Source organism: Salmo trutta, chromosome 8 (genome assembly GCF_901001165.1).
Source record: "Salmo trutta chromosome 8, fSalTru1.1, whole genome shotgun sequence".
Taxonomy (NCBI): Eukaryota; Metazoa; Chordata; class Actinopteri; order Salmoniformes; family Salmonidae; genus Salmo; species Salmo trutta.
This window is the reverse complement of record NC_042964.1, coordinates 18506695-18530990: the sequence shown is the minus strand read 5'-3', so window position 1 is coordinate 18530990 and position 24296 is coordinate 18506695. Positions and strand designations below refer to the sequence as shown.

The 24296-nt window shown below is 40.6% G+C and overlaps 1 protein-coding gene across 1 annotated transcript; it reads right to left on the bottom strand.

Moving 5' to 3' along the window:
- Positions 1-1000: 1000 nt before the first annotated feature.
- LOC115198358 (interferon-induced very large GTPase 1) lies at positions 1001-24280 on the bottom strand. Its single transcript, XM_029760256.1, has 7 exons — positions 24015-24280; positions 23624-23721; positions 21022-21113; positions 8833-8959; positions 8098-8355; positions 7727-7987; positions 1001-6189 (listed from the first exon to the last, which is right to left on the bottom strand). Exons 1-7 carry the CDS (start codon positions 24077-24079, stop codon positions 1508-1510), a joined length of 5583 nt encoding a protein of 1860 aa, XP_029616116.1. The 5' UTR covers positions 24080-24280; the 3' UTR covers positions 1001-1507.
- Between the last annotated feature and the right edge of the window lie 16 nt (positions 24281-24296).

The window sequence follows — 24296 nt, the reverse complement described above, 5'->3', positions numbered from 1 at the left end:
TTTTGTTTAGCAATTCTCAATAAGCCTTTCAGGGGCTCTGACAGTCCTTTTTGGTCGTTCTGCTGAAGTGTTTCCTGAAACAGTTGGACAGCGTTCATTGTCAGTCAGGGTGTTCTGACTGAATCGTCCATTTCTAAAGGCCTTTGACGCTTCAGCAGTATCCTCCTGATGATCCTCAGTCCCTGCACAGCTCTTTAGCTTGTGCTCTGGTGGTTTCAGCTGCTCGACACATATTCACTGCTTTATCCAAAGTTAAATCTTGCTCACGCAGCAATCTCTCCTTGAGTCCATTATCAAAGACTATCCTGTCTTTCACTAGTGTCTTTCAAATTTTCAAATTCACACGTTTTGCTCAGTGTGTTCAGCTCAGCCAAATACTGGTCAAAACTGACTCCCTGTTTCTGATCATGAGAGAACAACTTGTATCTCTCAAACGTGACGTTGTGGCTTGGTACAAATTACCCCTCAAATTTAGCCATTAGCACAGTCAATGTCAAGTCTGCTTCGTTTTACTGAAAGCTATTGTAAATGTCCAATGCATCCTCTCCAATAACATGCAGAAAAATGGAAGCTTTCAATTTGTCATCATCTCCCCCTGCACCACTGGCTGCTAGGTAGATATTGAATCTCTGCTTGAAACGTTTCCAATCGTCAGCTAAATTGCCTGTTAACTGCATAGGAGTAGGAGGACTAAGCCTATCCATCACGGAGAACAGGAACAGTGTCAATTTCTCTTACTTCAGTATGTTGCTCATCAACTTGCTCGTCAGATTCCAATGCAGCCTCGCTCTCGCTGCTGTCACTCTCGCTGACGCGGCTCGTTGCCCTCGCTCTTGCAAGCTAGCATCTTCGATTACTCACGTCACTTGACTTGTGGTAGAATGTTCCATTTTCGTCGCTGAAATTTGCAGTTAATCTTTTATTTTCTCTGTCTCGTCATAGCTACTACCAATCTGACACCACGTTATGTTTGTTCCTTATATAATGACAAACTGGGGCGTAGGTTTAATTACTTTTAATGAACATTTACTTCAGCTAGAAAACTCCATGTTTAGCCATGCAAGGCATTCTTCAACCACCCGCCTCGCCTGCTGGGTAACGTAGTCCAAATGTTATTAACACATAACACAAATGCTAGCACAAATAAAAACTAAATGTGACAAGAAAACATCTCTTGAATTATGACCATTATTCCAATACAGATTCTCAAAATATACATACATAAAAATAAAAAAAAGTATCAACACATTAGTATCAATGGTTGCTAAACTTTGATTATATGCAAAAATATATATTTATTGCTGGGACAGAAAAGTAACTGAGGCAAAGTGTATGACAGTTTATCATTCCAGCCACCAGACTCTTCTGCTTAGTGATGAAGCAGATGTCTTGTATTATTCATTTATGTTCTTTGTTTACTATTAAATCTGACAATTTTGTTTGACTATGGCCCGACACTTCATTACTCTTCAAGATGCCACTCTTCTTCAAGATGATGAAGAGGCTCTCAGTTAATGCTAAAAGACTCTCTAAGGCTGTTTTTTGCCTGTTCCTTTGTGATCCGTTTCCAGGCAGGGGGGATATCGCCAGGTTGTGCGTCATACTGTATGGCAAATTCCTTGTTGAATTTTGCCATCACATATTTCCAGTAGTCTGAGGCCTGTATGCTGGGATCTGCCGGGATATGCCAGTTGGGAAAAATTTCTCGGTACTTTTTTAAAGGCTGAAATTCATCATTTGTCTCTTGGCATTTGAAAGAACCCTCACTAAACACTGCAGAGGAGCAGATGTCAGTGCAAAGTTTACTTGAGACATTAAACCTGAACTGACCAAGTCCCTGTGGTCTGTGTATTGAGGCACAGTGCTCATTGTGGGCCTCCCCTCCTGCCTCACATGGTGCCCCGCAGAATGGACACTGCTTACCGCAGCCAAACACTCTTGTGAACAGCTCGTTCTGCGGCTTGATTTTCTGTCTTTTCAATTTACTTTTCACATCCCCTGCTTTTTGGAATTCTTCTGTCAGAGACTGTTCCATCTCCACCACAGATGTTTTGAGCCAGTGGGCAAACTGTTCCTGTTTGGAATTGTTGAGGATCATAGTGGCTTCCAACGCATCTTGGGGAATGACCAGCTTCTCTCCAAGTTCCCTGCATATGTCCTGAAGAAATTCCTTTATGTTGCCGTTCTCATTAGTCTGTGCCTTTGAGATTGCCTCATTGATTACTTTGATAATCCCATTGAGTTGATACTTCTCCAATTCAAACATTTTGTTCCCTTGTGAAAAGCGTTTCAAGATTTCATTCAAAATCCAATTCTTGACAAAAGCTTCATAGTGACAAATGTAGCTCACATAGTTGTCAAAGTTGAATGCAGACAGCAGTTGCTTCAGGATAGAGTACTGGAAAAATGTCCGAGAGCTGAATTGAAAGGCATTCTGCCCCGTCAGCATTACATCAACAATTTCTAGACCCAGAGAATTGGTGACACAGGCTTCTACTGCAGGTCTGAGACACAGGTTGGTGAACTCTGCAGCTTTCTTCTGACACTGATCTTGTCCACTGAACAAGTCTTTGAAGTCTGCCAAGTATTTACCTTTGAACTGTTCAAGGCACCAATGAGGATTGTTGTCACGTATGAACTGTTCATGCATTGCTTGGAATGCCCTGGATGCAAACCCACAAATGTACAATTTAATGGAGAGTTCAAATTTATTGCTTGTCCCAAGATTTTTGTTGGCTTCCAACTTCTCTTCAATCATGTGCAGGATCTCTTGAGTATATGTGTCATGGTAGTTTGTCTTATTTTGAACAGTCTCAACCACAAATTCTTCGCATTTGGCTATGAGGTTGTCTGCCATGGCCTGGGTTTTTCTTGTGTTCTCATTCACGTAAAAGTTATTCACGAACTTCTTTAAGAACCCCCCTGGAGAGACTATGAATGGTTTTGTTCCATGATCTTCAAGTTTCACATTGTTCAACTTTTCATTCACTGCCTTCTGCATCATGTTAGACCGGAGCTGGTTTAAAACATGGCTCACAATGTCTATTTTCTTCAATCCTGTAAAAGAGAGCTCCTGCACAGTTTCCTCCCACACCTTTTCAAATTCTCTGTCAAGCTCCTGATCTGGCCTCTGACATTTGTTCTTTCTGCAGTTCTCAACCAACTTCAGCACCTTTTCCTCCATCACCGCTGTGTAGTTCTTCTTGATTGTGGCAAGCTTGTTCATTCCTTGTTGAATCTCAACATCAGCGACCAGTTTACTCAAAACAGAGTTTTCTATCTCCCGTTTAAGACTTTTGGTGCTGTTTGCGAAATCCTCTCTGTATCTCTCCACCAAGTAGACATGTCCATCTGCCTGTTCATAGTACTTGGTTAGGTTGTCAAGAAGGGTCTTCTCCCATTGGACAAGTTCTATTGAGGCTTCACTTTTCAAAAGATGGAGAAAATCCCTCACGTCTCCTGTTTGATATTTCATTGCTATTGTTCCGAAGTTGGAAATCCTTGTTTCAGCATTTGTCATCCATGTGTGCATGTGCTTTCTGAATGCCCATTCCCACTTACTGAACTCAACACACAGCTTCATGTAGGCATCAGCCACCAGGCTATTTCTGAAGCTGAAGATGAAGTTTTCATACTTCACAGCATTCCACAGGCTTTTTGTCCACTCCAGAAAGTCCATGATGTTGTTCCCAGAGGCTTCACAGTTCTGGAAGACCTCGATCATATTCTTTTTGAACTCGTATACAGACTCGCTGTAACCGGCGTTGACGGGCGCCATTGGGGGGTTTCCATGCCAAAGTCCAGGGATGTACCAGTTACCAGTCTCTGGGTTGTACTCCATCACATCAGTGAAGCTCTTGTTCTCCTCCTTGTTTTCCATTCTGGCTGCTGCCTGGGTCATCTCGTTTAATTGCTCCAGCAGCATTTTCCGGTCTCTCATGTTCTTATCATGTGCCGAGACATCTGCCACGTTCTGGTGGACAAACTGACACTTGGGTTTCTTTCCCACCTCTTTCATCCGGAGAAAAGCGTGGACCACGATCTGCAGGATGTCCTTCATCTCGGTCGAGTTCTCCATGGCAATATTGATTATTGTGACATCACTCAGCCCGACAACAAGTGTGGCTAGCTCATTGTCATGCTCGTAGCTGTCATCAAGCTGTGCCAGCTCTGGCGACTTCAGCCCTTCTGTGTCGATGATCACTAAGAAGTCGCAGTTCAGCTCTTTCTTGAAGTCGTCTTTGACTTTGATGAGCAGCATAAAGGCCCCCCTTGTGCATCTGCCGCTACTGACTGCGAACTGCACTCCAAACATTGTGTTCAATAGAGTGGACTTTCCCGTGCTCTGAACACCTAGAACAGTTACCACCAGGATCTTGCTCTTCGGTTGCACCAAGACATTGAGCTGATGCAGCACATCACTTACCCATCTCAGAGGTATGTTAGACGCGTCTCCATCCACCAGCTCCAGAGGAAACCCATCCAGAAGCAACTCAGCACATAGTCTGGGCAGGTGCTTCAGTTGTTGCCTTGACTCTTCAGTTTCTTCCAGTAAGACTGCAGATTCATACAGTTGACCCATTTCACGTAGGAAATGCTCAGTTCCCAAAGAACTGTTTGAAATCTGTCTGTCAAGGTCTGCAATTTCATCTTTGTTTTCAGATGAATTCTGAGACTTTTCTTTGTACAGCTCTCTAAGGCCAGAAAGGTTTTTACGAGCCATATTGTCCAGGTTCATTCTCATCCATTTCAAGAAATAGGTCCTTTCTAGGCCTGTGCTTGATATTGCATTTATGAAGCAGGTCATTGCCTCTGAAATGTCATATCTCCGTTGCTGTTCCCTAAGTTGTCTCTTGTCTGTTTGGAGTTCACTTTTGTACATCTCTAGGTTCTGGTTCCCAGCTTTCCGCAGTCTGCATTCCTCCTTCTCTAGACGTGCCAGCTCCTTCCAAATTTGTCCTTGCAAGGGAAGCTGACTTTCCTTATACTGTGGTGTGTCATAAATTTTTGACGTGATTGCGTCAGCATTTAACTTGGCACTCTGACATTCTTTGTAGTCCTCATCAACCAGTATTCCAAGCTCATGCGCCACTTCAGCCATCTGCTCCAATGGCATTTTGGACTTTGAATTCTTAATCAACTCACCAACTGTGTTTCGCAGGTTCTTCACAAAGTCTGCATCATTCATCTGTTTGGTCTTCAGGATGATGCTGCTTTTTTTCAAGTTCAACTCTGCTGCTGTTCTCTTCAAAGCATCAATGCTGAAGCTCTTGCTCTGTGTGTTACCCACTAGAAACAGCTGAGCCTTGGTGTGTTGGCTGGTCAGTAGCTTGTACTTGGTGTCCAGGTTGTCAAAGAACACAAAGACTGCTGCAGAGGTCTGGCAAAGAAAGGAATATTGTGTTTCAAAAGAACTGATGTCCCCTCTAAGATTGGTTACAGCAATAGCTTCACCAAAAATATCAATGTTTTTTTTCCCACTTGGGAGGTACCAGCTTATCTCAACCAATCCATTGGATATTCTCCTTGGGCTATCACCACATTCCATGTCGTGGTGGACAAACGTGTCGTGATATTGTTGAGGATTACTCAGCAGCTTGTTTAGAATCTGAGACTTGGACAGAGAGCACTCGCCCAATCTGACAAAAGAGACCATAGGGAGGTCAGAGAGAACAATCCGGTCTTCAACAAATCCTCTGGAATCTGCCAATGAATGCGGTCTGAACTTCTTGACAATGTCTCTCATGGCCCAGAGCATTAGCGTACACTCTTCTGTGTCACAATTGTGGAGAAGCAGGGGCACTGAAAACTGACACATTGACATTTTCAAAACCATCTCTTGCTGGAGAAAACCATTGGAACACAGAAAGAGAGCAGTCACAATGTCTAAGGGGTTTACAACATTACTAGAGTCCATGTTATCAACCAGACTCTCTAGATCTAGATCTATGTTGCAAAATGAAGCATCACAACTTGCCTCGCTTCCTGATGAGGTACATTTCACACTCCTAGCAGTTACATTCACCATCATTAACCTCTTTAGGAAAATCCATGGCAGGGCTGAGAGAGTCTGAGCAGGTTCATCGGTGACAGTCTTCTCATCAATCTGCAGCACAGTGCTAAGGTCCAGCTTCCCTGTGTAGTGTTGCTCCAACCCCAGGTCCAGCAGCAAACTCTCCAGGTGGGTTTCTGTGGCGGGAAAGAAAATAACGGTTTCAGATCTGACCTCCTTGGTTGTCAATCAATTGATTGTAAAACATCCTTCTGTCACACGTTTTAACCTGTCTGGGCTAGGGGGCAGTATTTTCACAGCCGGATGAAAAACTTACCCAATTTAAACAGGTTACTACTCTGGCCCAGAAACTAGAATATGCATATTATTAGTAGATTTGGATAGAAAACACTCTGACGTTTCTAAAACTGTTTGAATGGTGTCTGTGAGTATAACAGAACTCATATGGCAGGTAAAAACCTGAGAAAAAGTCAACCAGGAAGTGGAGGATCTGAGAATTGTAGTTCTTTCTAGTCCCTTTCGAAACTACAGTATCTGTGGGGTTACGTTGCACTTCCTAAGGCTTCCATTGGCTGTCAAAAGCCTTCAGAAAGTTGTTTCAGCCTTCTCCTGTTACTGGGCAGATAATAGGAGCTCAGCTACTGAGTGGCCTGCCTGTGGACAAAGGGATTGGATATGCGCAGTCACGCGAGTGCGCCGTTCCTTCTTTTTCTCCTTGAATGAATACACTATTGTCCGGTTGGAATATTATCGCAATTTTACGTTAAAAATACCATAAAGATTGATTTTAAACAGCGTTTGACATGCTTCTAAGTACGGTAATGGAACATGTGGACGTTTCGTCTCTGGTACCGCGCTCGCGCGTTATGCCTTTGGATAGTGCTCTGAACAAAAACGGAGGTATTTGGACATAAATGTATTATTTCGAACAAAAACAACATTTCTTGTGTAAGTAGCAGTCCTGAAAGTGCATTCTAACGAAGATCAGCAAAGGTAAGAGAATATTTCTAAGACTAATTCTGAGTTTAGGTTGCCCCGAACTTGGCGGGTGTCTAAATAGCTCGCTGTGATGGCTGAGCTATGTAATCAGAATATTTAAAAAATGTGCTTTCTCCGTAAAGCTATTTTAAAATCTGACAAAGCGGTTGCATCCAGGAGTAGTCTATCTATAATTCTTTAAATAATTGTTAGATATTTTGTCAATGTTTATGATGAGTATTTTTGTAAATTCATGTGCACATTCACCAGAAGTTTTGGTGGGAATACATTTTCTGAACATCACGCGCCAATGTAAAATGCTGTTTTTGGATACAAATATGAACTTTATCGAACAAAACATACATGTATTGTGTAACATGTCCTAGGAGTGTCATCTGATGAAGATCGTCAAAGGTTAGTGCTTCATTTAGCTGTGTTTTGGGTTTTATTGACATGTCCTTGCTTGGAAAATGACTGTGTGATTATTTTTGTCTATGTACTCTCCTAACATAATCTAATGTTTTGCTTTCGCTGTAAAGCCTTTTTGAAATCGGACAATGTGGTTACATCAAGGAGAAGTGTATCTTTAAAATGGTGTAAAATAGTTGTATGTTTGAGAAAGTCGAATTATGACATTTTGTTGTTTTTGAATTTGCCGCCCTGATATTTCACTGGCTGTGTCCCGCAGGTGGGACGTTAGCGTCCCACGTAGCCCATAGAAGTTAACACACTCACTTGTGCGGCCATATGTCACAGCCGACTTGCTTTGGGTCCCGTTCTTCAGCACCGTAGAGACGTGAAAGGAGTACTTGACACCTGGACTCAGACTGGAGAACGTCAGGGTGTTGGACTCTGTTGTTATCTTCTGGACTTCCTCCCCATCAATGGAACAGGTCACAAGACATGCCTCAGTGACACCAATCGGTTTGTCCCAACTCAGAGACACTGATTCACTGCTGACTTGGTCAATCTTTACTTTTTCAGGTGGCAGAGGTTCTACAAAAAGGGAAAAAAAAGGGCCCAATTCAATTACAACTTGAAAAATGATAAGTCAAACATAATTCTTCCTGTAATGCAAGAGGAAATGTTTGAATCATTGCACTTACTTGTATACGTAGACATGCTGACCGCCACACTCCGATTCCCATCTTCAGTGACCGATGTGACGCTGAAAGTGTACTCCGTCCCTGGAAACAGGCCTTCCACATCAGCGCTGTTGGAACCTTGGATGGAACGGCTCTCTGTCTGGGTGTTGCAGGAGTAGGTCAACTCGTACCTCCGGGCTGGGTCAGAAGGGCGCCAGCTCAGAGAAACAGAGTCACTGCCAACATAATGAACTGTTATCTCTCCGGGGGAGGAGAGCTCTGTGGAAGAGAGCAAAACATGTTTGAATAACTTGCACATATGTACAAGAAGTATATAAATGTTTCATCTCTGGGCTAGGAAATGAGATATAGCAGCCAATCACAAACCTGTAAATATCTTTCAACTATACATAATGAGTCTTCAACACAACTCTTTTCAGGCATGAAACGTTTATAAATACATGCTATTATACTGCATCATCCCTACTGTTGTTATGCTATAATAATGATAATAGTAAAATAATAACAGTAGTGAAATAGTGAGTGAAAAACGAGTGAAAGATTTATTTTAAACAGTTAGAACCAGTGCTGGTCGCCATTTAAGGTGAATAAAGTAACGTTCCTTATATGTTCAATGCAAATACATGCAGTGTTTGTGAATGGAAAGCAACTGATACTGATTTTATGAAATGATAAAGTATACGGTTGTCAAAAATTCAGAGATACAGTATAATTCCTCTAATATTATTGAAGTACCTGCTACAGCAGCACCCATCTGTTGAGATGGCTCTGTCTCCAGACTGTCAGCTTGTACTCTCTGAGATGTGTCCTCATCTTTCCCAAGATATAAGTCAAGGAATAGATCACTTGCATCATGAAAGTCCTTAAATTCAAAAGTAAAACGTCTACAGTCAATTGAATGAAAAAAAATTGAATGAAAATTTACCACACACTGCAAATTGCAATGTCCTTTAAAAATGTACACTCTTTTATCAAGTACAACAACAATATGTGCAGGGCCTAGTGAAAGTCAACAAGGGCGATTCCATGCCAGGAAAGCCCGAAAATACTTCTGGTATCTCAGATTGTTCTGGCAGTTATCACATAGAAACTTAATGTTTGATATACCTTTTAAATGTTTGTACCCTTTTAGGCCTTTTTCAGACCTATACATGCCTCCTGTAAGATCCTATGACCTAACTGTGCATAATACAGAAAACATCCTGGTCTGATTATACTCCTTATAGTGTGCTCTAAACTATGGAGGATGTCTAGATTCTGAAATACAATTCTTCACATACATACATACATACATGCATACACGTTTGAATTGTGTCCACAAATGTACCCTAATTTACATTATATGTAAATAGTTGTATGATTAGTGAATGCCAAAATGTAGTTTGTTAGATCATTCTCCCTGACTTGCCTAGTTAAATAAAGGTTTAAATAAAATAAATATTAACTGAAAAAAAGTAGCAGAGCACTCATTTCGGAAATATGTCAAAAAATATGCAAAATCAAAAAGAGTACTTTTGAGTTATTCATATTTTTAGAATGGTGACTAAATTAATGTGACTTTTTTAAAATCTAGACATACTCCATATTTTAGAGAACACTATAAGGAGTAGAATGACAGCAAGATGTTGTCTGTCATTTGTGGTTCACGGATCATAGGGTCTAACAGGAGACAGGTATACAGTGCATTCGGGAAAGTATACAGACCCCTTGACTTTTTCCACATTGTGTTACGTTACAGCCTTATTCTAAAATTGATTAAATTAAAAGAAATCCTCAGCAATCTACACAAAATACCCCATAATGACAAAGCAAAAACAGGTTTTTTGAAATGTTTGCAAATGTATTAAAAATCTAAAACAGAAATACCTTATTTACATAAGTATTCAGACCCTTTGCTATGAGACTCGAAATTGAGCTCAGGTGCATCCTGTTTCCATTGATCATCCTTAAGATGTTTCTATAACTTGGAATCCACCTGTGGTAAGTTCAATTGATTGGACATGATTTGGAAAGGCACACACCTGCCTATATAAGCTCCCACAGTTGACAATACATGTCAGAGCAAAAACCAGCTCTGAGACAGGATTGTGTCAAGGCACAGATCTGAGGAAGGGTACCAAAAAATGTCTGCAGCATTGAAGGTCCCCAAGAACACAGTGGCCCCCATCATTCTTAAATGGAAGAAGTTTGGAACCACCAATTCTATTCCTAGAGCTGGCTGCCCAGCCAAACTGAGCAGTCGGGGGAGAAGGGCCTTGGTCAGAGAACTGAATGCCAAAATGACAACCATCTCTGCAGCGTTCCACAAATCAGGCCTTTATGTTAGAGTGGCCAGACGGAAGCCACTCCTCAGTAAAAGGCACATGAGAGCCTGCTTGGAGTTTGCCAAAAGGTACCTAAATACTCTCAGACCATGAGAAACAAGGTTCTTTGGTCTGATGTAACCAAGATTGAGCTCTTTGGCCTGAATGCCAAGCATCACGTCTGGAGAAAACTTGGCACCATCCCTACGGTGAAGCATGGTGGTGGCAGCATTACGCTATGGCGGTGTTTCTCAGAGGCAGGGACTTGGAGACTAGTCAGGATTGAGGGCAGATGAACGGAGCAAAGTACAGAGAGATCCTTGATGAAAACCTGCTCCAGAGCGCTCAGGACCTCAGACTGGGGCGAAGGTTCACCTACTCCGGGATGCTGGCCTTCTAGGCAGAGTTCCTCTGTCCAGTGTCTGTGTTCTTTTGTCCATCTTGCATCCCGGAGTCGCCTCTTCACTGTTGATGTTGAGACTGGTGTTTTGCAGGTACTATTTAAAGAAGCTGCCAGTTGAGGACTTGAGAGGCATCTGTTTCTCAAACTAGACACTCTAATGTACTTGTCCTCTTGCTCAGTTGTGCACCGGGCCCTCCAACTCTTTCTATTCTGGTTAGAGCCAGTTTGTGGTGTCCTGTGAAGGGAGTAGTACACAGCGTTATACGAGATCTTCCGTTTCTTGGCAATTTTTCGCATGGAATAGCCTTCATTTCTCAGAACAAGAATAGACTGACAAGTTTCAGAAGAGAGTTCTTTGTTTCTGGACATTTTGAGCCTGTAATCAAACCCACAAACGCTGACGCTCCAGATACTCAACTAGTCTAAAGAAGGCCAGTTTTATTGTTTCTTTAAATCAGCACTACAGTTTTCAGCTGTGCTAACATAATTGCAAAAGTGTTTTCTAATGATCAATTAGCCTTTTAAAATGAGAAACTTGGATTAGCTAACAACATGCCATTGGAACACAGGAGTGATGTTTGCTGATAATGGGCCTCTGTACGCCTATGTAGATATTCCATTAAAAATCTGCCATTTCCAGCTACAATAGTCATTAACAATGTCTACTCTGTATTTCTGATCAATTTGATGTTATTTTAATGGACAGAAAATGTGCTTTACTTTCAAAAACAAGGACATTTCTAAGTGACCCCAAACTTTTGAACGGTAGTGTAAGTCAGGACTGAGTCTGCACCACGTAGGAACACTCAAATTATTGTGGTGGCAGCATCATGTTATTGGTATATTTGTCCCTGGCAGGGACTGGGGAGTTTGTCAGGATCAAAGTAAATATGAAAGGAGAAAAGCACAGATAAAAAGTTATAGGAAGACCCAGCATTTTTTTGTTGTTGTTGAGCGGTACAGTTTCAGTCCTGTTTTAAATCTGCTTAAAAATCAGACAACGCTTGAATATTGCTCTCCATCAATGATTCCCAACCAAATTTACTGAGTATGAACAATTTTCACAAAAATAATGGATATAGAGTATGTTGCTCTAAGAGATTTACAAAGTTGGTAGAATTTTATTCTAAATTATTCTCTGCTATAATGGCTGCCAAAGGGGCTTCCATCAAGAATGAACTCTGGGGTGTGAAGACATATGCAATCAATACATTGTTTTATTAATTTGGAACAGTTTCCAAAAATAATAAACAAAAATAATTTGAAAATGGAGTAGATTCTGACAATAGGTAAGAAAAAATTCTAATGTAACCACTTTTTAGATTTAATTTTAAAACAGAACAATTTGAAGACTGCAAGGGGTGTGTACTTTCACTAGGTACTGTATACAATGTATATGAAGAGTTTATTTCTTGCAAAAGTATTCAGACCTCTTGGATTACTTTTAAAAAAAAAGTGTTACAAAGTGGGATTAAAATCGATTTAATTGTATTTTTTGTCAACAATCTACACAAATTACTCTTGTCAAAGTGGGAAGTTTTTTTATTATGTTATTATTAATACAATTTTTATAAATCAAATAAAGTTGTTGCATAATTGTTGTCAATACATGTTAGAAACACCTTTGGCATCAATTACAGCTGCGAGTCTTCTTGGGTAAGTCTCTAATAGCTTTGCACACCTGGAATCTGCAATATTTGCCATTATTAATTTTTTAATTCTTCATGATCTGTCAAGATTTTGGGGATCATAGCTGTAGAGCAATTTTATAAACGTACCATAGATTTTCAAAACTGTAACTTTGAATTGGGCAACAGACATATACAACAAAATGTACAATGTGGACCCAGAGGATATCACTTGAAAGTATTAATTAAAAATGCTGATTTCCAAAGTGGTCCTCGATGGTAAAAACAATAACACATAATGATTAAAAGACAAGACAAAATTACAAACAACCATAAATACTTTAATTTATATTGACATCCTAAAAAAAGTGGCACTATTCACTGCACTTCTCCCTAACCTTAAAAATCAACCATTTTCATTTCACATTAAAACAATCTATTAATTGCACATCATACTGATCCTTCAAATAAATACACCTGACCAGCAGTAGGGGCACAAGGGGCAGTGGAGTGGTTTCCCTTACTTAGACAACCTTGTCCAAATGAAAAACTTTGCCTGCTTTTTAAAAGCTATTTTTACTTTTTATTTGCTTGATCTCCAAGGGAAGGCTTTTCCAATAGACAAATGCATATATGGAAAAACGTGCTCCTCGCAGTACTGTTTACTCTTGGGATTTTACAAGACATATCACTGGCTCTGGTATTGACTGTGTTGGTTATAGACCATATCAATGTGGTTTTTCATGCAACCTGGGGCACGAACATTTAAGATGTCAAACATATGATTAAGTTGATCCACTCTGGACTCCAAAGGCAACAAGCCCAACTCCCGGAACTCCTGTACCCCTATGTGCGTCCTAGGGGGGATACAGCATATACCTGATAACATTATTTTGCATGACCTGCATTCTCTTTTTCAGCTTTTTTGTTAGCCCACTATACCAAGCAGAGCAGGCATAATCAAAATGACACTGAATCAGGGTTGAGACAAGCAGTTTCTTAACTTTAATGTTAAAATATCTAGTGTTACGGTGTAAACATTTCAATTTGTTTGCCATTTTAGAAATAATTTTAGCAGCAATCAGGTCTCCTGAAAGGGATTGATCTAGGGACACACCAAGATACACTTGTTTTAGATTCAGATTCAATCTCCATGCCTGTACAGTTCACCGTTATCGTGTCAGCCCTAAGCAATCTAAGTTTTGTTCCAAACAAAATCGATTCAGTTTTTCCCAAATGTAGTGACAACCAATCTCTAACAAAATGCAATTCCTTACTCAGGGTCTCTATGTACACTGTATCCTTCTCTGATACCAGTATGGCTGGATCATCAGCATAAAGCAATAGTTTGCACTTTACTGTATCTGGCATATCATTAACGTATATAAGAAATAAGAGAGGCCCTAAAGTTGATCCCTGTTGTACTCCACATGATATTTCTTTCGCCTCTGACAGAACACCACCAACGTCACATGCCTGTGTTCTGTTGGTCAGATAAGACCTAAACCAATTCACTGCTACATCATTTAGACCCATGCATTTCAGTTTCATCAGGAAAATATCATGGTCCACAGTGTCAAAAGCTTTCTGCAAGTCTAACATGACCATACCTGTATAGTTCCCCTTCTCACCTTTCTAGTTGACGTGGTCAAAAAGGTGGATAAGGCAAGTATCAGTGGAATGAGCTGTTCTAAAGCCAGATTGGAGTTCATAAACAAGTTTGTGCTCAAGAAGGTATCCCTCAAGTTGATTAAAAACTAATCTCTCAACAACTTTGGATAAGGTGCCGAGGAATGACACAGGCCTGTAATTTCCTACATTTGTTTTACTGCTCTTCTTGTGGAGCGGAACCACACGGGCTGTTTTGAGATCCTTGGGAAATGTACTACTACTAACAGAAAGTTTACAATATGTGTTATCATTTTAGCAGTGACACAAGCACAATCCTTTATGAATCTTGCAGGAAGGTTATCCAGCCCAGTTGCTTTGTTTGTGCTCATTAAGCATAGTAGATTGGAAACTTTGTCCTCGGTTATGCTATGGTAAAAGTTGTTAATGAAAGACTGGCCAGTGTCCAGAGCATGTAGGTAACTTCTTAACCAGAGATGAGGCTATAGGGATAAAACATGTGTTATAATAATTTGCAACCTTTGCCTGGTCATAACATAAAACATCATCAATATCCAGGCCATAACTACAGGAACATTAAAATAATCATAAAAAACAATTGGGGAATCATCCAAGGTGATACGCTACTACGCCAAGTCTTCCCTGAGCCACCAGTCATAAACTTTAAGAGATGTCCTACCATAACTGACAAATTAGTCCACAGCTATCTTCCTGGTGACTCTAAAAAAACTTGGCTACACCACAAACCCAAGTGCTCTTTAAATGAAACCATTTCAGAAATATTGCACAGAAAAAGTATTTTGTTGACACAGCTTCTAAAATGGAGTATCAAGCCAAGCATTTCATTAACTGCAAAACCACTCATGTCATCTACAGATTGGAATGTCCACAGTGCAAGGTGTTCTACATTGGACAGACAAAGAGACCGCTTAGCGGCTTTACAGCAAAAGCAAAACATTATATTATGTCAGGAGAGTACCCTGCCAAAAATAATCACACAGCCATTTTCAAAGCAAGCATATATACTGCTCAAAAAAATAAAGGGAACAATAAAATAACACATCCTAGATCTGAATGAAATAATCTTATTAAATACTTTTTTCTTTACATAGTTGAATGTGCTGACAACAAAATCACACAAAAATAATCAATGGAAATCCAATTTATCAACCCATGGAGGTCTGGATTTGGAGTCACACTCAAAATTAAAGTGGAAAACCACACTACAGGCTGATCCAACTTTGATGTAATGTCCTTAAAACAAGTCAAAATGAGGCTCAGTAGTGTGTGTGGCATCCACGTGCCTGTATGACCTCCCTACAACGCCTGGGCATTGCTCCTGATGAGGTGGCGGATGGTCTCCTGAGGGATCTCCTCCCAGACCTGGACTAAAGCATCCGCCAACTCCTGGACAGTCTGTGGTGCAACGTGGCGTTGGTGGATGGAGCGAGCCATGATGTCCCAGATGTGCTCAATTGGATTCAGGTCTGGGGAACGGGCGGGCCAGTCCATAGCATCAATGCCTTCCTCTTGCAGGAACTGCTGACACACTCCAGCCACATAAGGTCTAGCATTGTCTTGCATTAGGAGGAACCCATTGCCAACCGCACCAGCATATGGTCTCACAAGGGGTCTGAGGATCTCATCTCGGTACCTAATGGCAGTCAGGCTACCTCTGGCGAGCACATGGAGGGCTGTGCGCCCCCCCAAAGAAATGCCACCCCACACCATGACTGACCCACCGCCAAAGCGGTCATGCTGGAGGATGTTGCAGGCAGCAGAACGTTCTCCACAGCGTCTCCGGACTCTGTCACGTCTGTCACATGTGCTCAATGCGAACCTGCTTTCATCTGTGAAGAGCACAGGGCGCCAGTGGCAAATTTGCCAAACGTCCTGCACGGTGTTGGGCTGTAAGCACAACCCCCACCTGTGGACGTCGGGCCCTCATACCACCCTCATGGAGTCTGTTTCTGACCGTTTGAGCAGACACATGCACATTTGTGGCCTGCTGGAGGTCATTTTGCAGGGCTCTGGCAGTGCTCTTCCTGCTCCTCCTTGCACAAAGGCGGAGGTAGCGGTCCTGCTGCTGGGTTGTTTGTTGCCCTCCTACGGCCTCCTCCACGTCTCCTGATGTACTGGCCTGTCTCCTGGTAGCGCCTCCATGCTCTGGACACTATGCTGACAGACACAGCAAACCTTCTTGCCACACCTCGCATTGATGCGCCATCCTGGATGAGCTGCACTACCTGAGCCACTTGTGTGGGTTGTAGACTCCGTCTCATGCTACCACTAGAGTGAAAGCACCGCCAGCATTCAAAAGTGACCAAAACATCAGCCAGGAAGCATAGGAACTGAGAAGTGGTCTGTGGTTACCACCTGCAGAACCACTCCTTTATTGGGGGTGTCTTGCTAATTGCCTATAATTTCCACATGTTGTCTCTTCCATTTGCACAACAGCATGTGAAATTTATTGTCAATCAGTGTTGCTTCCTAAGTGGACAGTTTGATTTCACAGAAGTGTGATTGACTTGGAGTTACATTGTGTTGTTTAAGTGTTCCCTTTATTTTTTTGAGCAGTATGTCACAAAAACCAAAACCACAGCTAAATGCAGCACTAACCTTTGATCTTCATCAGATGACACTCCTAGGACATTATGTTATACAATACATGCATGTTTTCTTCAATCAAGTTCATATTTATATCAAAAACCAGCTTTTTACATTAGCATGTGATGTTCAGAACTAGCATACCCACCGAAAACTTCCGGTGAATTTACTAAATTACTCATGATAAACGTTCACAAAATACATAACAATTATTTTAAGAATTATAGATACAGAACTCCTTTATGCAAACGCTATGTCAGATTTTAAAATAGCTTTTCGGCGAAAGCACATTCAAAATATTCCATTACCGTACTTAGAAGCATGTCAAACGCTGTTTAAAATCAATTTTTATGCTATTTTTCTCATAAAATAGCGATAATATTCCAACCGGGCAACGTTGTATTCATTCAAAGGCTGAAAGAATAAAATGGAGAAGTCTCGTGAACGCGCATCTCAGTCTCACTGTCCCCAGGCTGACCACTTACAAACTCTGCTGCTGTACTTTGCCCAGAGACAGCAGACACCCCATTCCACTTTCTGGCGGCTTTAGAGAGCCAATGGAAGCCTTAGAAAGTGTCACGTTACAGCACAGATGCTGTATTTTTGATAGAGATGCAACAGAAGGAGAACAAATTGTCAGACAGGGCACTTCCTGTATGGAATCTTCTCAGGTTTTGGCCTGCCATATGAGTTCTGTTATACTCACAGACACCATTCAAACAGTTTTAGAAACTTTAGAGTGTTTTCTATCCAAATCTACTAATTATATGCATATTCTCATTTCTGGGCAAGAGTAGTAACCAGTTTAAATCGGGTATGTTTTTTATCCGGTCGTGAAAACACTGCCCCCTAGCCCCAACAGGTTAACCTCTATGGGCTAGGTGGCACCAAATCGTCCCACCTACGTAACAGCCAGTTGAATCCTGTGGCGCGATTTTCAAAACGTTTGAAATGCTATTACTTCAATTTCTCAAACAAATGACTATTTTACAGCTATTTAAAGACAAGACTCTTGTTAATCTAACCACACTGTCCGATTTCAAAAAGGCTTTACAACGAAAGCAAAACATTAGATTATGTCAGCAGTGTACCCAGCCAGAAATAATCAGACACCCATTTTTCAAGCTAGCATATAATGTCACAAAACCCCAAACCACAGCTAAATGCAGCACTAACCTTTGATGATCTTCATCAGATGACACACCTAGGACATTATGTTATACAATACATGCATGTCTGTTCAATCAAGTTCATATTTATATCAAAAAACAGCTTTTTACATTAGCATGTGACGTTCAGAAAAAGCATACCCCCCGCAAACTTCCGGGGAATTTACTAACAATTTACTAAATTACTCACGATAAACGTTCACAAAAAGCATAACAATTATTTTAAGAATTATAGATACAGAACTCCTCTATGCACTCGATATGTCCGATTTTAAAATAGCTTTTCGGATGAAGCACATTTTGCAATATTCTAAGTACATAGCCCAGCCATCACGGGCTAGCTATTTAGACACCCGGCAAGTTTAGCCTTCATCAAAATCATATTTCCTATAAGAAAAATGGTCTTACCTTTCCTGTTCTTTATCAGAATGCACTCCCAGGACTTCTACTTCCATAACAAATGTAGGTTTGGTCCCAAATAATCCATCGTTATGTTCCATCAGCGACGTTTTGTTCGTGCGTTCTAGACACTATCAGAATGGTAAATCACAGTCGTGCGCATGGCGCATAACGTGAAAAAAAAAATCTAAATATTCCATTACCGTACTTCGAAGCATGTCAACCGCTGTTTAAAATCCATTTTTATGCAATTTATCTCGTAGAAAAGCGATAATATTCCGACCGGGAATCTGCCTGTCTGTAAACAGAGGGAAAAACCGAAAGGCGGGGGCGGGGCAGGTCAGGCGCCTAAGCCTTTGTCCTCTGATAGACCACTTAGCAAAAGCTCTCGTGTGTTTCAGCCAGGGCTTTGAATTACGTCATTCAGGTTTTTCCCGGGCTCTGAGACCCCATTGGAGACGTGGGAAGTGTCACGTAACAGCAGAGATCCTGAGTTTTTGGAAGAGATGTCAAAGAAAGCAAATAAATGGTCAAACTGGCCACTTCCTGTAAAGGAATCTCTCAGGTTTTTGCCTGCCAAATGAGTTCTGTTTTACTCACAGACACCATTCAAACAGTTTTAGAAACTTTAGGGTGTTTTCTATCCATATATAATAAGTATATGCATATTCTAGTTACTGGGTAGGATTAGTAACCAGATTAAATCGGGTACGTTTTTTATCCGGCCGTGTAAATACTGCCCCCTAGCCCCAACAGGTTTTAAGAACAAATTCTTATTTACAATGACGGACTAGGAACAGTGGGTTAACTGCCTTGTTCAGGGGCAGAATGACAGGTTTTTACCTTGGCAGCTCAGGGATTCGATCCAAAACCTTTTGATTACAGGCCCAACACTCTAACCACTAGGCTATCTGCCTAAAGTTGATTTACTATCAATACACACCCAGGTTGGCTTAACAAGCAGTTATTTTAGTCCAAATAACTGATTAAAGTTATACAGGGCTTTTTACTAGTGTACTTTTCTTTGCAACTCGGCCTTGTGTTGTAGGTTATTATCCTGCTGAATTTCTCTCCCAGTCTCTGGTGTAAAGCAGACTAAACTAGATTTTTCTCTAGTATTTTGCTGTTTCTTTTTATCCAAAATAATCTCCCTCGTCCTTGCCGATGACAAGCACACCCTTATCATGCAGCTACCACCATGCTTGAAAATATGAAGGGTGGTATTCAGTGATGGGTTGTGTTGGACATTCCCTAAAACATAACGCTTTGTATTCAGGACATAACGTTTATTTCTCTGCCACATATTTTTTGCAGCTTTACTTCAGTGCCTTATTGCAAACAGGATGCATGTTTTGGAATATTTTATTCTGTACAGGCTTCATTCCCCCCCCCCCCCCCTCTGTCATTTAGGTTAGTATTGTGGAGTAACTACAATGTTGTTGATCCATCCTCAGTGTTCTCCTATCATAGCCATTAAACTCTAAAGGTGTTAAAGTCATCATTGGCCTCATGGTGAAATCCCTGAGCGGATCCCTTCCTCTCCGGTAACTGAGTTAGGAAGGACGCCTGTATCTTTGTAGTGACTGGGTGCATTGATACACCATCCAATATGTAATTAATAACTTTTCCATGCTCAAAAGGATATTCTTCTGTTTTTATTTTTACCGATCTATCAGTAGGTGCTCTTCTTTGCGAGGCATTGGAAAATCTCCCTGGTCTTTGTGGATGAATCTGTGTTTGAAATTCAGGGACATTAGATGATTGTATGTGTGGGGTACAGAGATTATGTAGTCGTTAAAAAATATGCAACATATCATGTGAATTGTTAAGCACATTTTTACTCCTGAACTTATATACGCTTGCCATAACAAAGTGGTTAAATACTTATTGACTCAAGACATTTCAGCTTTTCATTTTTAATGAATTTGTAAAAATATCAAAAAACATAATTCCACTTTGACATTACGGGGTATTGTGTGTAAGCCACTGGCACAAAATCTAAATGTAATCCATTTTAAATTCAGGCTGTAACATAACAAGATGTGGAAAAAGTCAAGGGGTGTGAATACTTTCTGAAGGCACTGTATAGCGTTTTGCAAAAAAAATAGATTATTTGTCTCTCTGAAATGAAGCCATCAGGTAATAGATTTTAAACAAATACATGTCTGTCATTGAACAACCCCATGCCATGATTAGATGGTGAAAAAAACACACCATTCTTTAAACAATAAAAGCTCATTTACCAACATTTCTGAAAATGGATATGCATTTTGGAAATAAACTTTTATATATATATATATATATGTAACTGACAAAATAAAGGAAATGAGGGATACAAAGGATGCATTTACACAGGCAGCCCAATTCTGATCTTTTTTTCACTTTTGACCAATCAGATCAGCTCTGAAGAAGATCTGATTGATCAAAGTCACTTTTTTAAAAATATAATTGGGCTGCCTGTTTGTTTAAATGCGGCCAAAGTGTATTAAAAGCAGGTGTGGTTCCTGAGTTAATTACGCAAATACCATCCCATCATGCTTCGGGTATTCATGTATAAAAATGCCCAGTTGCCCATTATTTTGTCAATGTCCCCAATCACTTCCCTGGGATATTATTTAGACCAGAGGAAAGAGTGTCTCCGACTGACCCCACAAAAACACTGGGGCAGCAGCTGGTCTCCTATCCAGGGACCGACCAGGACCAACCCTGCTTAGCTTCAGAGGCAAGCCAGCAACACATTTCTATCTGTAAAAACCTCAGTGTGAAAGAGCAACAGCACACCCTACCTCTTCATCTGAGGAGCTATCCATTGGCAGGGTGTCTTCAGTCGCCCCACTCCTAACCCGGTCAAAGGTCACATCTTTTAGACTGCATGGCTCTGAAATACGTTTGGGGTAATAGATTGTTACAATGCCAATCAAATACATGTTGCAGCACATCAAGTTGGTGAAGCATTATCAGATGCATTATATCTCAAAGAGAAAAAGCACTAACTGTAATATTGATAATTATGCTATTTATCCAAAGCGACTTACAATGGTCCTGGCTGCGGAAGGGGGGCACACTTTAGCTAGGTTGTTTAGCCCATAGATTTTGTTCTAATGTTTGAGTCACTCAAATATCACATGAACACACATAAAATGGTAAAATGTGAAGAATTGTAGGAATTAACTTTAATACGGCAAAATAATGTCTGCAATCAATGACAAAATGTGTATAATTACAGGAAATATGCTTTAAAACTGCAAAATCCTTTCTCTGCCAACAAGAGGGCTGTGAACAGTTTGTGTCATGAACAGTGCTAGGATGTTCCCCAATGCTGGAAGGGGGCCTGAGTGAAAAAGTTTGGGAACCCCTGAACTAAGCTACAGAGGACCATCCCTTGATACTGATCCGGGTCAGATTAGTTCCCCCCCCCCCCACACAGGGTTAGAATAGGTTGATCCTAGATCAAAAACTAAGAACGGGGGGGTAATAATTATTTGCCTGCGCCTCAGACGACTATATCGGTCTGCTAATAAAGGACTAGTAACTACTTTTGTCAGCATCCATACTTCCTGCCGCTATTCCAAAAGGACAATTCCCGTAGATGGTCCCATAGAGAAATAATTTTTTTTAATTCGTAAAAATACACTTTCATTATGACCTTTGTACCAAAGTTAACCATATCATTTTTCCCCAGTAATTTTCTTCGAGAGCGATTTTCTTTTCTTCTTCTTCCCTTCACTAACAGCTGAAGATATTAACGTTTAATATCCATCCAATGCCTTCTATGCTTCTGGATGACGTGATTACGTTGTCGCTGTTTGCGCTTGCTCCAGTGAGCACTGAGTGCTGGCATTACCGGCTCTAAAGCATATGACAGCGACCACGAAGCGGCGTATACAAACGTGAGTAGACGCTGTCTCCAGTTCATATACACTGAGTGTACAAAACAATAAGAACACCTGCTCTTTCCATGACATAGCTTTCACCTGGTCAGTCTAAGATCCCTAATTTTACATTTACGTCATTTAGCAGACGCTCTTATCCAGAGAGACTTACAAATTGGTGCATTCACCTTGTGATATCCAGTGGAACAACCACTTTACAATAGTACATCTATATCTTTTTTTTTTCTGGGGGGGTGGGTTAGAAGGAATTGATGTCACTTGTTAAAATCCACTTTAAATCAGTGTAAATGAAGAGGAGGAGACAGGTTAAAGAAGGATGTTTAGAGATAATTGAGATAATTGAGACATGGATTGTATATGTGTGCCATTCGGAGGGTTAAGGGGCAAGACAAAATATCTAAGTGCCTTTGAACGGGGTATGGTAGTAGGTGCCAGGCGCACTGGTTTGAGTGAGTCAGGAACTGTGTCAAGAACTGTAACGCTGCTGGGTTTTTCCACACTCAAAAGTTTCCCGTGTGTATCAAGAATGGTCCACAACCCAAAAGACATCCAGCCAACTTTACACCTTGTAGAGTCCATGCCCTGACAAATTGAGGCTGTTCTGAGAGCAAAGGGGGGTTGCAACTCAACATTTTACCTTTATTTAACTAGGCAAGTCCGTTAAGAACAAATTCTTATTTCCAATGACAGCCTACCAGGGAACAGTGGGTTAACTGCCTTGTTCAGGGGCAGAACGACAGATTTTTACCTTGTCAGCTCAGGGATTCAATCCAGCAACCTTTTGGTTACTGGCCCAACGCTCTAACCACTAAGCTACTTGGTGCTCCTATAAGGTGCTCCTAATGTTTTGTACACTCAGTGTAGTTTATCAGTTACCGAACATAAAAATCCCTGGGCAACTGTGGACTTTGCACTGTGGACTATACACTTTGCAAGGCAAAGATTTTGGCAATGATGTATATATAAACCCTGGATTGCTAATGGTATGTATTGGCCAATTAGCGGCTTTGAAACTACCAGTCACCATAATGGTACTCCCCAGAACGAACAGTCTTCCATAGGAATGAATGGTATTTTAGTATTTCTTTGTTGAATTGGGGACTTAACATTAAGTACTTCAAAAAAATCTATACTTTAAGGTATGTTTATGTTGAGTTCACATAATTTAAAAGAATGAATTGAGGTGTCTGTAACAGAATATACAAAACGAATGTAGAAGTTAATAAATGCATTTCTCTAGTTTCCAAAATCTTTTTTTACAATGGGGAGGAGTACCAAGATGGCTGTGCAGTGGCTTCAATACAGTGCCTCTCGTCAGTCATGCAGGGTTCCCCATTGATGTATTTTATTTTATTTGTAAACGTATTCAATCTACTTGTGAATAGATAGTTTTGTTTTTATTAATAGCGGTTTATATTTTGTAGTGTATTTTTTTTGAATAATTGAGAAAAATACAGCCGATATGACTTTTAAAAAAACTCCTGAGTCTACCTACCTTCCTCTTCCTCGACGATTGCTTTGCAGCCCAAGCAAAACCGCTGTCCCTCCTCACAAAGCGTGTAACATCGAATACACTTCATTTCCTGAAAATGTCTGTCACAGGAAAAACATCAATACAAAAATAAATAAAAAATATGAATGCCGCATAATCGGATCATGAGAATGTTGAAAAAAACATATCATTTTGCATTCACAAAAAGTATATTAGCCTACAGTTAGCTTAGTTTATAATCAGCTACCGTTACTGTGATATTACATGTACAATTTCGTAGGCCTACGTGTTGCATAACATTCCCTTTTTGTAATAAATATCATAAAAAAACGTTACCATGTGATTTAAACCATAAAAGAGTTTGATAAGCAAAGTTTGATGATACACGACTCACCTCCTGATCACTCCGCAGCTCAATGGCGGATAATCAAACGTTCCAGTAGGATGAACCATGTGCATGAATGACAACCTGTTTTATCGTGCATGACAACTTTCATGCCATCATATTTGAAACATGTTCAGACCTTTACTGTAGTAGCCTACGTTTTCTTAGGGTGTAATTAAAGTTTTTTATATCGTAATTTGGTTATCATTTGGTTCAGGCCATCTATGCTTATCTTTCAGTTTCATTTCCTTGAAATGGGAAAGTGAGGGAATAATAGCCTAGTGTGGGAAA